At 34.1% G+C, this 15,213-nt stretch overlaps 1 protein-coding gene across 2 annotated transcripts in view; it reads left to right on the top strand.

Annotated features, from left to right (window-relative positions):
* MTBP (MDM2 binding protein) overlaps positions 1-10,111 on the top strand; it is a 78,050-nt gene extending 67,939 nt beyond the window's left edge. Inside the window, exons 18-22 of one of the 2 annotated variants that reach the window (XM_008001448.3) lie at positions 3,054-3,320; positions 4,831-5,080; positions 5,673-5,786; positions 9,124-9,189; positions 9,771-10,111. In XM_008001448.3, the coding sequence (XP_007999639.3) occupies positions 3,054-3,320; positions 4,831-5,080; positions 5,673-5,786; positions 9,124-9,189; positions 9,771-9,809 (736 nt within the window). In that variant the 3' untranslated portion in view covers positions 9,810-10,111. The remainder of the gene's footprint in view (positions 1-3,053; positions 3,321-4,830; positions 5,081-5,672; positions 5,787-9,123; positions 9,190-9,770) is intronic. The other variant, XM_008001450.3, reaches the window with a different exon arrangement.
* Positions 10,112-15,213: the final 5,102 nt, after the last annotated feature.

The following is a 15,213-nucleotide window of genomic DNA, read 5'->3' on the forward strand; positions in this document are numbered from 1 at the left end:
AGCCGATTTATGTTCAGCATAGATTATGGAGTAGAAACAAATTCAAGTAACATTTTAAAGTAAATATGAAACTACAAAGAAAGTTCTCTTATGTTGTTGTGGGCCTTTAAAACCCTGGAGCTCTTTCTCTGATACAAAGGAATATTTGGAAAAAATGTGTTAATTGCATGGGAGCAAAACAGTGTTTTTTAAGGCAAAATAAAATATTAACCACTGTTGGCTTGTTTGTTTTTTCACTTATTTACCCTATCCTGGAATTTAAGATTCCATTAATTATAAAATGCACTGTTTTATTGAACAGCAAATTAAACTCTGCTGTCATACTCTGACAATCATTTGATCATACCAGGCTCTCATTGCTTTGAAATTTCCTTCATCTATTCCAAGAGATTTGTCAGTTTCTCCTGCCTTCATTGGTATTGGTTAGTGTGTGATGGGCAGTATTTTGTCTATTTCTTATTTACAAAACAAAAACAGCTTCATCGTCTTATGGGTATTTTTCTTTGTTAGGACCCATAAAGCATTTGCTTATTGTTTTATAAGAAAATATGGGATTGTAGTCATTCATCCAACAATAAATTTTTACTTCACTAATATCAAATATACACCCTGCCTCCTGCCTCACTGTTTCTTTTCTCTAATTTACAAAGTAAATTTTTGTTCCAATGACAAATCATAGTATAATCTAAAGATATTTTAAATGGCAATTAACATCAAGATGTACAATGTGCATAATTCAGTTGAAGCCATGACATTATGAACAGCTGTGATCAAGAGATGTTAAAACTGGAAGAAAAAAAATCTGCATCTTAGAAATAAAATCTTAGGGTAGAAAGAAATATTCATCTTATAATCAAAATATGCATCTTTTCTCTCAAAAATTTTCTGTATTCAAGCTTATCAGGCATTATATTGCCTCTTACCAGACTCTTGAAATTCATGGTTCTAATTTTACTCTAGATTCTACCAATTACCCATGATAGAAGTAGGACTCATCAGTAACCCTTAGGGTTGCTTCTGATTTTTAATGAAATACGTTTCTTAAACAACAGACTAGAGAAAGAATATTAGCTAGAGAGATGCCAGAGACCTAGGTTCTACTCCCTGCTCTGCCACCAACTCACATTTGGATTTAGTTTAGTTTTGTCACCTGTTAAATTACACTGTTTGAGTAGATCAGAGATTTTTCAGTCCTAGTTATACTTTAGAATCATCTAGGTAGGATTTTTAAAAAGTGTGTATTTTTAATATTTTAATATAATAAGATGTTTTGATGTGTGTATGCATAGTGAAATGATCACTGTAGCCAAGCAAATTAACATAACTATCGTCTCACATACTTACCTCTTGTGTGCTGAGAGCACCCAAAGTCTGCTCTCTTAGCAAATTTTCAATATATAGTACATATGATTAACTATAGTCCTTATACTATACACTAGATTTCTAGATTTATTCATCCTATATAACTCTGCAACTTTGTACCCTTTAATCTACATCTTTCCATAACCTTCCCCATCCCCATAACCACTGTTCTACTCTGTTTCTATGGATTTAAGTAGTTTTTTTAAGAATCACCCAGGCAGATTTTTAAAACTGTTGGTAACTGAGTATTACCCTAAACCAATTAAATCAGAAACAATGAGCACATGGTATTTCTTAAAAGCTCTTCAGATGGTTCTAATGCTCAGCCATGTGTTGAACATGAGTAAGGTGATTCTTACACTTTACATAGAGATAGTATACTAAAATGGCTAAAGTCAGGCTCTGAAGTCACCAACCTGGGTTTACATTCTGGCTGTGCTACATATTATCAGCATACTGCCAGCTTTACTGTGCTAGAAAATAAATCTAATGATGATGATAACAATAATAGTAGCATACATTTCTTGACTGCCTGCTTGCATGTTTCAGGCACTGATTCTAAGTGTTTATGTATACAATTCAAGGAATTATCACAATAGCTTTTTCAGATAAGTACTATAATTCTCATTTTGCAGATGAAGCAACAGAGTCATAGATAAAGTTAAGTAATTTAGCCAAGTTCACACAGCTAATAAATAGAGGAGCCTGGATTTAAATCCATGGAGTCTGTTGTGTCAAATATGTAAGTGTCACAAGGGAAAGATAAGGTTCTTAAAACCTCCATCAAACAGTCAGATGTTCAGGAAATGATACACTCTTTGGGAGTTGAACTAAAATCTTTTGGATACAAAAATCTGATTTTAGGCAGTATCTTAGACTTTTGCAGGTAAAAATGACAGAGCACAGAGAAAGGTTTTAATTTGTACAGTGCTGCCATCACATATGTGAAGCCATTTGTGTTTTTTAAATGCAGTTGTAGAAAGGGAAGAATGTGAAGAGTTTTCCAAGGTCACACAGCTCCTAGGTGATCTTCCTGATATCCTTGTTTGTTGTACTTAACAACCTAGGATTTCTTTGAGTCCAGAAGCATTCACTGAGCTAACATTTCATTGATGCCCTGAATCAGATTCAGCTAGAAACCACATGCACAGACAGCCGAAGTGTTTGAAGGAAAATCTGTCAATCAGTTAATAAGGTGGGAACTGAGTTTCAAAGAAAAAATTTGAAATGTTCTAAGCTGTTTGGTGAGCCTGTTTAGAATGCCTTTATACCCTTTTAATCTTTGTGTTGAGAATAAACTTGCCCTTTCTAACAGAAGACAGCAGTTCATGTTGTCATGTATCAGCCATGCTGAGACATCAGAGGTTGGTAGAGTTTTAAAAAGCATTAAAACAGCAACTGTATTATTTTGAAAATAAGCTGAAGGATTAACTTAATCTGTTGCCCAGAAACACCAGTGAAAGAGAAATCAGATTGTACTTCACATTTTTTAATCTTTTGCCATGTCATATAGCAAACTAGAAGAAAACTGAACTTGGGAGGGAAATAGGCCAGCCCGTCAACCTTCCAGCAATTATTAGGAAATTAGTCAAGAACTCTCAAAGTAAATGTCCTGCTATTCTCTAATTGAAAGTGGAAAGTCTGTTGCTCTTATGGAGGTTTACATTTTAATGCTCTTTCACTCATTTTAGGTATTGTTTGGACGACCGAAAAGCTTTGGAAAGAGATGGAGGATTTTCTGAACTTCAGTCTCGTCTTATTCGTTATGAAACTCAAACCACCTGCACCAGAGAAAGTTTTCCAGTACCTACTGTGTTGAGCCCTCTTCCATCTCCTGCAGTTTCGTCAGAACCTGGAAGTGTCCCTGACGGAGAAGTTTTACAAAATGAACTTCGAACCGAAGTATCCCGATTGAAACGGAGATCTAAAGATCTGAATTGTCTTTATCCCAGAAAAAGGTGTTATATTACAAGCACATAAATAGTATCTCAACACAAAGTATTTTAGTCTCTAGAGGATTTTTATTTTATATTAGTCTTTCAGATTAATTTCTTCATGGCAAGTTTATTTTATGAGCTGTTGATGATTTTGCTTATAAGTTATAAAAAATGATTCAGAAAAAAAACACAGTTTCTTGCTTTATGTGCTAATATACAGTCCATGAGCACAATGGATTGTAAAGCTTTTAAGCTGTGGAACAGTAGAGATTTCACCCCATAGATTAAGCTGCTGAGCTGGTCTGTTGAAGAGACTGTTTGGGGATGGGAGTTCTCCCATTAGCTCTTCCTTCCCTTCCCCTCAGATTCCTGCCTGCATTGTTCCCTTGAGCAAGAGATTCCATGAGGTACCATTTTTAAAACACCTGTTACATATAAAATATAGCTTTAAACTCTACATAATGATATATGAAACTTTTCTGGATGCGTTTTTTTTGCTAACTAAATAAAATGTCCAGATACTTGAACAGAAGTTAGAAGTTTATGTAGTGAACACTAATTTCTATTGAATTGATGTTATTTTTAGAACCTTTGTCAAACTTAGGTTCTTGGCATCTAAAGCAAGGCTTGAATTCTTATTGTATTTAATTAAACCTTGCAAAAAGTATGAACTATATGAAAATATAACTTTCAGATCTTTTTTTGAATAGTTTAAAAAGTTAGAATACTATTACCCTGATATGGAAGAACTCAGTCGTTTTTATGAGGACTTTATAAATTCGTGGTACTTTTTATACCTGATAAAACTAAAGAGCAACAGTAACATTTGGGGTACTATATTTATAGCCGTATTTCTTATTTCTGACCTGTGGCTAATAAAAATATATGTGTTCTTAAAAGGAAAGTACACTGTGGCCTCTGGGTCAGCAGAACTGAGGGCTATAAGACCCTATCTTGTAAAGAGAAAAATTTGGGTCTTGTCGGGAACAAATGTAAACATTTTAGGAAGATTGAAGTATGAGCCAGTTTTATAGTTTATTTGTATTTGTTTTAACACTATTATTTTGCAAGGGAGTTCCATGGGTATAAGAAGATACAGGTTGTGGTGTTTCTGTTCAAATTATCTTAACAGAAAAGTATAAGTATTTAACAGATTAGTATTACATCTATAAATAGCAGCACTCTCGGCATGCATAGCTGATTTATTTGAGAAATTGTAAATTAGAGAATGAGAGAGAGTATAGCTAGCTAGCTAGATAGATAGATAGTTACTTATATTTACTTTCTCTATTAGCCAAAATCCTAGTTTGCTATTCATTACCTTCTATGTTTTAGTTACTCGTCTAAAGAACTAAGGAACAACTTTATAATGTGATGTTTATTGCTTACTTAAGGCAGTAATAGCAATAAACTTTGTTTGCTTTTCTTGAATTTATGTCATAATGGATATAGTGGTAACATTTAAGACAGAAAGTGAACTTCGATGTTGATTTGCTTAATCTACGTTCTTGATTTTTTTCTCCTACTGTAGACTTGTGAAATCTGAAAGTTCAGAGTCTCTTCTTTCTCAGACAAGTGGTAACAGTAATCACCATCATCATCATGTGACATCCAGAAAGCCACAAACAGAGCGGTCCTTACCAGTGACTTGTCCATTGGTTCCAGTTCCTAGCTGTGAAACTCCAAAACTTGCTATAAAGACCAGCTCAGGTCAAAAAAGTGTGCATGAATCAAAAACATCAAGGCAAATTAAGGAATCAAGATCACAGAAACACACACGGGTAAAGATTTATTTCCCATTTTTCTTAGTTCTACATGGGAAGTCTTTTTAAATTTGATTAAAATATATGTCTAAAAAAATTTATGAATGAAATGAAACGATGTCTAGAATTCACTGGTGTAAGAAGGATGATAGGAAAATAGGTGGGGATATAAATGAAACAAGATTAGCTACAGATTAATCATACTTGAAGCTGGTTAAAAGATATATCAAGATAGAAGTTTGTTATAAAATATTCTGTGTGTCAAATATTCTCTACTTTTCTATGCTTGAAATTTTCCGTAATAAAAAATAAATATAAGCTTACATATCCCTGCTGTGTGTAACTTTAACACTCAGATATCAATTCAGAACTCATGATTTGAGTTCGTTCTTAAGACACTCTAGTCATTTCCTGCTAACGTTTTATTCCTGTGACACTTCTGACCATGTAAATGTTAGATATCTTTTTTTCTCATTTTGTCTTAATGAATATGTCTGTCTTTTAGCACAGCAAAATGATTGTGTAATTCACAGGATTGAACTCTAAAGCTGAAATAATAGGTTTGTTACTCTTCTAAGAAATATTAGTCATATGTTATGTTCTGTTCAAGATACTGAAAGAAGTCGTTACTGAAACCCTGAAGAAACACAGTATTAGCGAGACCCATGAATGTTTCACTGCATGCAGCCAGCGTCTCTTTGAAATCTCTAAGTTCTATCTAAAGGTACAGTGTCTTCTCTACTAATGGCAAAATTTGGTTCATGTTCTAATGTTCCTGTTTGACATAAAAAAAAAAGTTTGAGTATTTTTTATACTGAGAGCATATTCTTGCTGCCAGATTTATTAAATGATGGAGATAGAAAAAATGAAGCCAAAATACTTTATATTTGTTTTGATTTGAGTTCTCATATATAGAAAGCTACATTTTAACCAATATCCTGTTTCCCCTAACATGTGTTTGACTTATAGTTAATAAGCTTCAAAATATGTTTAATTATTAATTTTTTAATATAATTGGCCCTCCATATCTGTGGGTTCTATATCCATGTGTTCCATATCCATGGATTAACTGCAAATTGAAAATGTTCTGGAAAAAGAAAAGGATGTTGCATCTGTACTGAACATGTCCAGATTTTTTAAAATGTGTATGGGAAAATGTGTATAGGTTATATGCAAATGCTACACCATTTTATATAAGGGACTTGACTATCGGCAGATTTTGGTATTCTCAGTGGAATCATGGAATCAGTCCTTCGCAGAGACAAAAGGGATGACTGTGTAGTAAAAAGGCTACTGGACTAAATATCAAAACACTCAGTTTCCAATTTTGGATCCATTATCAGCTAGTTGTAAGACATTGGACACATCAACCACTCAGATGATGGTTTTCTAAAACTTAGACGATGTTAGATTATGTCCAGCCTTAAGAGTTTCTGACCTGAATCAGTTATCTGTGGGTTTCTGGTTAAAACTGCAGATTTATCACATATCCAAGAGAAAGGACAAGAAAAAACTAGAAATGTTTTTAATACATGTTGAACAATAACAAAAAAGCACATGGAAGTGTGGTGTAAGAAAGTGAAAAGAGTTACAATCTAATTGGGTCCCTAGTGGAATACTAGTGAGAAGCATGTTAATTCCACAGAACCTGAGGTGCTCATGATTTGAAGACACCAGGTATCATGGAAAGCAGGGGCAAGGGTCCACATAGAAAGCAAGGGAGTTAAATAAAGATCTATCTACAAAGTGACCTGGGGATTGTCCAACTTGCTCGGCATGCCCTTCTCCCACAATGTTAACTACAAGGTCTATCATGCATAGGTTTTTCCAGCCACCTCAGTGACAGTGCAGGAAATAGTCACTGGGGAAAATACTGGAAGCTGCAGTGGAAAAGCCAAATGGCCATCTTGTCACTCTACCTTGAAAAGAAACCAGTGACAATCTCTGCACAGAACTTCCAGTCAGATTTTTAGTGTCTCACTTTTAAATATGACTAGAGGACACTAGAAGCTGTCCTCTAAGGACAGCTTCCTTAGAGGCTTTGAGGAAAGCTTCTAACACAATTGATGCCAAAACATAAAGGAATAAAGGGAACTCTGAAGAAGCAGGAAGTTGAAGAAAACTTCATAAAAACTATAATTCTCATAGAAAGAAGGTAATCGCATCCATAAAACGAGAACAGGATGCTGTTTCCAAAAAAAGCATAAAACATGAAAGCTCTGTAAAATTAATAATATGATAAAATCAGTTAAATGGAAAGGCTGAACAGTTGAGATGAAAAAAAATTTACCGGAAATTAGAATCAAATGACAAAAACATTGAATCCAGGACAAGAAAATTGGACGATTAATACAGAAGATCCAAAATGCTAATAATATGAATTTTACATTTTTTGAACAATCTTCTCTACTTTATTCCCAAAGTTTAGAAGAGAGAAACTTGTTCAAAAATGTAACAAACTTTTCCAGGACTGGACACAAGCCTCCTAGCTTGTCCAAACCAGTGAATGAAAATTCTTCAGCGAGTCACATAATTGTGGAATTTCACACTTCTTAGCACAGAGAGAACATTTTCTAAAAGCTTGCCAGGAGATAATCTAGTTTATATATAGTGAATCAATAATCAGAATGGCATTGGACTTCTCCACAGTAACACTGTATGCTAGAGGATAGTAGAAAAGTATCTTCAAATTCTGAGGGATTTGTATTTCTAGAATTAAAAAAAGAAAAAAGAAAAGAAACTTCTGAGGGAAAGCGACTTACCTAGTATTCTATACCCAGTCTGGAATGCAGTCCGATATGAGGATTTAATGAAGATACACTGAAACATGGAATATCTGAAAAAGAATTTGTTTTACCCTTTTGAGGAATCTGCTAGACGATGAAGTTCAGCAGAACAAGGGACTAAATCACGAAACAAAACAAAAACTAATCTAAAATGGAAAAGACAAGTCCTAATAGTACCAGGCCTAGGCAGCAACTAGGACAAATTAGAGGAGGCTATGGGAGAAAGATCTCCAGGTTTAAAAGATTTAATTAAAAAGACCAAAAGCAGAAAGGAAGCTGAACTGAGAGATTATCCCGTATACTTCAGGGCTTGAAAAAACTTTGCTGTACATTTAGCCCATTTATTGCCAGTATTTAGGGACGAAAAATCCAGAATTATATACATGGAAAGCTGAGCAAATGAAAAAGCTAACAGTAGTTAACAGGATAAATAGAATATTGGAAGAAAGGTAAATTATAACCATAATACATTAATTAGCACACAATTGAAAGTATTTACATAGATACAATAGCGCAAACACTGCCTATTTACTAATCAAAAATTGCGATACAACTGTTCTTGAAAGGAAGAGTAGGAAGGTTTTGTGTACGAGACCTGAATCCATGACCGTTCTCCCTAACATCAGTAATCTCTGTCTAAAAGTGTTTAATCACCAAGTAGCAACATAAGCATAGTAGTTAGAAACATTAAGGTATAAGTAAGGGAAAAACCTGAAAGAATTGAAAGTGACTGCCTTTATGGAGCGTAACTTGGAAGTACAACAGATAACTGCTTCTTATCTTTTTAAATACAGTTCAGTTTCTTTTACTTTGCAATTTGATATAATCACTAAATTTTTAAAAGTGAGACATCAGTTTCCTTTTGTATGTCATTCTTCTTTATGATGGAGTCAAATAGCCAAAATGAAGAAAAAATATATTTTACCTGATAAATAAATACAAACCATATGTTTGTTTCTTGAGTAATGCAGCATTAGTGGATGCTCACGGTGGAGGGTGGGAGTGATTTTAGGTCCGCTCTATTGGGAATAGGAGATGAGAGTGAGATGAACTTACGTATATGTGTATGTATTTTGGTTGGAGTATTTTGATATTTCAGAATGGAACTAAATTATAACCTAGTACTTAGATTTTTTTTTTTTTTTGTAGTCTGTCCCTAATCACATTGATACTTGTAGAATGATTTAGGATAATCTCAAGTGTATTTAATAATAATGAGTTGTTCTTTGTAATTTAATGTGCATATTGTAAAATGCTGTATTTTATTATGTTTAGGATCTTAAAACTTCAAGGGGTCTATTTGAAGAAATGAAGAAAACAGCAAACAACAATGCTGTACAGGTAAAGTTATTCCCAAGAAGCTATATTCAATTAAATTGGTGTTTTATTTCAGGGTTGCTCTGATGCCGTTATATATGCAGCAATAATTAGTTACTGGTCTTTTTCAACTCTGTCCCTATGAAAACTCTTTAAGAAACTTAATAATAGGCTTATATAGGCTGAGTATTTTATAGTATTTAATAGGTTAGTCTGTCAACAAAAGAGTTTCCAAAGTGATGCTAAGAAAGCAAAAGAAAAAATAAATTATCTGACGTGCCGGAAAAACCAGTCCATTTTTGGTTAGCTATTTTCAAAGTTTAGTTTATTTGATTGATCATTTGAAACATATTTTCATATAAAGGTGAGAAAATGGAGCAGAATCTTCATTTCATCCAGTGAGGACAATATTATACTCAGTATTGGAAGTCCAACAAAAATGTTCTTCCATTACAAAATAAAATGTGTTTTTTAGTATAAGATTTCAGTATCTTCCTTTTTATTATAACTTTTCTACCATGTTCTTTTGAAGTTTTGACCGTGTATTTTTCTATTACTTGTGTTTTCAATAGAAATCTACTACAATCATATTTTTCTCCTCCTAGGTGATTGAATGGGTATTAGAAAAGACAAGCAAGAAGTGATACAGAATCATTCTCTTTAAGACAATTATAAATTGGATGGAGCTATTATTTACTACTTTTTTAAGTTTGAAAATTATAAACAAATTTTAAACTTTATTCAAAGAATAGATGTTATATTTCTAAAGATTTCATGAATATTCTATATTTGTATAGTTTTGGGGATGCTACATAAATGTATTTTTAATTAGATACATATTTTGTACAGTGTTACTATATTTTAATGTTAAAGTTATTTTTATATGTTTTAAAATGTTTACTCTTGGTTATTTAATTATTACAATAAACAATTTTTTTTTTTTTACTTTTTGGAATTCATGTCTTTGTTGTTAGGTGTACTAAGTTAGGCTGTGCATTTCTTAGATATAAGTAAGATACTGCCAATGGCTTTTCCCATGTGTTCCAACAACATAGTTTATTGGACTGCTCCCGATTTAGAGAGTATTGGCAAAAGAAATCCAAACAGGCCTCAGTCCTGGAGCCACCATTGTTGGGCTATTAATGTTTATTTGGTAACAAAAATTAAGAAACAAGATAAATTGTGAAAATAAGGCATAATGAAAATGACACTAAGTACAGTCTCCCAGGAAAAAAAGTATCTTTTCCCGTGGTAGAAAATTTGGAAAATGCAGAAAATACAAAGAAGAATGAAAAAAAATTACCGACATTCCCCCCTACTGTCTAAATATAACTGCTATATTTTAAAAATATATGTAATTATTTTTTAAATATTTTCAAAATTGGAATCATATAATATGTTGTTATGCGTATGTGTGTGTTGTGTGTGCATTAATTTATAACCTACTTTTCACATAATATGTTGTGAATTTATGTCATTTTTTTAATAACTGCCTAATGCAAATGAGCCACAGTTTGTTTAATCCCCCATTATTGGACGTAAAGATTCTGTTTTTCCCTGTAATACATAAAACTTTAATGAATCTTCCCAGTATGTCACTATTTTCCTAGTATGCTTTTTTAGGAGGGAAATTTGTGGATCTTAAGCTCTTTTGTAAATATTTTTAATTGCCCTCCTGAAAGACCAGTATGTGCTCCCACCAGCAGAGTCCCCATTTCCTTTTTTGAAAACTGAAAATAGTAAGGGTGAATTTTTTTTAAACATGTTGGCATCTCTCTAATTGTTTATATCTAGCTTTTGCCCATTTTTATTTTGAACTGTTTTTGACTTTTTCTTACTCATTTATATATGTTCTTATATATTAAGGATATTGGCCCTTTGTCTTTTTGTTTATAGTATTCTGAAATTTTTAGTTTTTAATGTAATCAAATCTGCCACCTTTATAGTTTCTTCCAAGTAAAGAAATTTGCTTATCACCTGCTTTGCTTGCCTATGTTGAATTCAAAGTGAATGCTTTCAAGAAGCATTTCTAGGGTTCCATGAAATTGCTGATTTGAAATGCTCCTTTTTGTCTGAATTGTTCACTATCATAGGAATTGCAAGAGTGAGCCAATATTCAAAGATTCTATTAGGTTAGCAAAATTGTCTTTTGAAATGTTGTACCATGGCTGGGCATAGTGACTCATACCTCTAATCCCAGCACTTTGGGAGGTTGAGGCAGGAGGATTGCTTGAGGCTAGGAGTTCAAGACCAGCCTGAGCAACATAGTGAGACCCTATCTCTAAAAAGAATAAATTAGCTGCACATGGTGGCACATACCTGTAGCTACTTAGGAGGGGTCTTAAGCTACTTAGGAGGCAGAAGTGGGAGGATTGCTCGATCCTAGAAAGTCGAGGCTACAGTGAGCCATGATTTCACCACTGTACTGCAGCCTGTGAGAAAGATCGAGACCCTATCTCAAAAGGAAAAAAAATGCTGTACCAATACACGTTTTTAAATATAAATTTATTTAGTCAGACTAATAAACATTTATAATATAAAAGGAGCCAGTAGGTTTTAAAGTACAACAGATTAGATCAGGCAATTTGAAAACATTCCTAGGAACACAGTAATAGTCATAGGAAAGAAAAACTCTCATAACCTCAATTTGCTGTTCTAAAAATGGGGTAAATAATGCTGACTTCACAGGGATCACGAAAAGATGATCATCATGGCTAACATTTGTTGAGCACTATGTGACAGACATTATCTTAATCATTTTACATTATCTCATTGCAGCCATATTAGGTAGCTATTTCCCATTTTATAGATAAGAAATTGAAGTATAGCAAGATTAAATGTCATATCCAGGATCACATAGCTCAGCAACTACAGAGCCAGAATGAGAACTTGTATTTCTTGAACCACACTGCTTATCCAAACATAGGATCTCTGCAAGTATTGGTGTATCCATTTTTTTGTTTTTATTCCTTTCTTCCAAGGATCCTGGTTTTCTGCCGTACTTAATAATATACATTAAAACAAGTTTGAAGATAACCTGTAAGCCCGATACCATTTAAAATATTTCTTTTTGTGAATATGCTGGATAAACTTTTGTAATGCTGTTTGAAATTTAGCATATGTAAATTATATCAGTTAACCTGATCAAAAGCAAAAGTATACATGAAAAAACTAAATTGATGTCACCACTTATCAAAAGGACATACGATAGCCAAATAACTTTGTAACAAAAGAACGAAGTTGGGAGACTTGTTTCTTTGCTTCAAGACTTACTATAAAGTTACAGTAATGAAGACAATTTGCTCTTGGAATTAGAATAAGCATATAGGTCAGTGGGACAGAATAAAAACTTACAGGTATGCCTATATATCAAACTTTTCATTGAAGGAAAAATGGTCTTTTAAAAAATTGAACTTGAATAAGAATATCCAGCCATATGGAAAAATAAGTTACTTTCAACCGTAACCTCCTACCATTTGCAACTATTTATATGATATGGATCATAATTTTATATTTAAAGTCCAAAACCATAAAACCTATAGAAGAAAACATAGAAAAATCTTCATCACTCTTGGAATAAAACAAGGATTTATTTGAAAGGACACAAAAAGTACAAACCATAAAATTAAAAAAAATAAATTTTACTTCAAAATCTAAAAGCTGCTCTTGGAAAGGCACCACTAGGAGAGTGAAAATGTAACCCACAGGCTGGGAGAAATTATGTGCAATGCATATATCTGACAAAGGACTTTTATCTAGATGATGTGACGCACTCTTACAGCTTAACGATAAGACATAATTCAATTTTTTAAAAATGGGCAAAAGATTTGAAAAAAACATTTCACAAAACAGGACATAGGAATGGCAATAAGCACATGAAAAGATGCCCAACATCATCAGTCATCAAAGGAATGCAAATTAAAACCATAATAAGATGCCTCTAAACACCAACTAGAATGAATACAATTTTGAAACAGACTACACCATGTCTTGGCAACTATATGATGCATTTGGAAATCTCTTTTTATTTGTGGGTGGGGGTGGAAGAGGGTCTTGCTCTGTTGCCTAGGCTGGAGTGCAGTGGCAGGATCACAGCTCACTGGAGCCTTGACCTCCCTGGTTCAAACAATCCCAAGTAGCTTTCTGAGTAGCTGGGATTATAGGCAAGCACTGCCTTGCCTGGACTCACCCTTCCTTCCTTCCTTCCTTCCTTCCTTCCTTCCTTCCTTCCTTCCTTCCTTCCTTCCTTCCTTCCTCCCTTCCTCCCTTCCTCCCTTCCTTCCTCACTCCCTCCCTCCCTCCCTTCCTTCCTTCCTTCTTTTCTTTCTTTCTTTCCCTCCCTTCCTCCCTTCCTTCCTTCCTTCCTTCCTTCCTTCCTTCCTTCCTTCCTTCCTTCCTTCCTTCCTTTCTTTCTTTGTTTCTCTCTCTCTTTCTCTTTCTCTCTTTCTCTTTCTCTCTTTCTTTCTTCCCTCCCTCCCTCCCTCCCTCCCTCCCTTCCTTCCTTCCTTCCTTCCTTCCTTCCTTCCTTCCTTCCTTCCTTCTTTTTTTGTAGAGATGTGGTCTTGATATGTTGCCTAGGCTGGTCTTGAACTCCTGGCCTCAAGCAATCCTCCTGCCTCAGCCTCCCAAAGTACTGGGATTACAAACATTAACCACCTCAACCATTTGAGGCCATTTGTTTGGGAAACAGGGAGTCACTGGGCCCAAGTAGCTCAGATGTGTTACCTAGTGGTGATACATTTAGCAAACTGTTGCCTAAATAGCCCAGAAGAGGGCTATTTAGTCCATTCTACCTAATGGACTCATGGATCTAATTAAGGACATTTCCAGACAGTGTTGGAAGTATCAACGGCCATTTATTTGTTTAGCTGAATATGATAAGGTATAGGAAAAGATAAACGAATTCAAGAAATGTTCAGTTTTCTAGCAGAATTTAGAGAAGATATGAAGGGCTTAGGATATTCTGGATTGGAAAATAAAATGATTTTCCACTTTCAGTATCTCCAACGGCAAAAAATTTTCTAAGTCAGAAATAGCCTCAGAAAAAGAATCAATCCAAAGGTGTGGCTGTATAATCCTCTGTTGAGACATTTGAAATACTTAATGATTTAAAAGTAGACCCTCTCAGCTAGACAAAATGGCTTTTAAGAATCTAAAGGGTAGTGTTTCACAGCACCTGACGCTGTCAATAAAGAGAGACCTGTCGTGAAAAGAATGGGGGGTATGGCTGTCATCAATAGATTAGACTATAACTTAATACACAGAAAACCCAGTCTCTTTTAGTTGAAATGTAATAATATACACTAGACTTCACCCTTTAAAGTGTATAATTCAGTGGTTTTAGTAAACTCACAAAGTGTGCAGTCATCACCCGCATCTAATTCCAGAACATTTCATCACTCCAAATGGAAACCCCGTATCTGTTAGCAGTATTTCTTATTTTTCTTTCCGCCATTCCCTAGCAACCACTAATCTACATTTTTTTCCTTCAGCTTTAATGAGGTATAATTAACAAATTAAAATTGTACATATTCAAGGTGTACAACATGATGATTTGATATACATATACATTGTGAAACGATTACCACAATCTGACATATCCATCATCACACATCTGTGTGTGTGTGTGTGTGTGTGTGTGTGTATGTGTGTGTGTGTGTGTGTGGTGAGGACGTTGGTCATTAATCTGCTTTCTGTCCCTATGGATTTGCCTATTCTAGGACATTTCATATAAATTTACTCATACAGTATATGTAATATATGGCCTTTTGTGTCTGGCTTCTTTCACTTAGCATAAGGTTTTTGAAGTTCGTGTTGTAACATGTATCAGTTCCTCATCCCTTTTTTATAGCTGAATAATGTATGAATCTGCTACATTTTGTTTATCCATTTATCAGTTGATGGGCATTTGGGTTGATTCCTTTTTTGGTATTATTAATAATGCTATGAATATTTGCGTACAAGTTTGCACATGAGCAAATGTTTTCTGTTATCTTGGGTTTATATGCCTAAGAGTGGAATTGCTGGGATACATGGTGACTCCATGGT

Source organism: Chlorocebus sabaeus, chromosome 8, assembly GCF_047675955.1.
Source record: "Chlorocebus sabaeus isolate Y175 chromosome 8, mChlSab1.0.hap1, whole genome shotgun sequence".
NCBI lineage: Eukaryota > Metazoa > Chordata > Mammalia > Primates > Cercopithecidae > Chlorocebus > Chlorocebus sabaeus.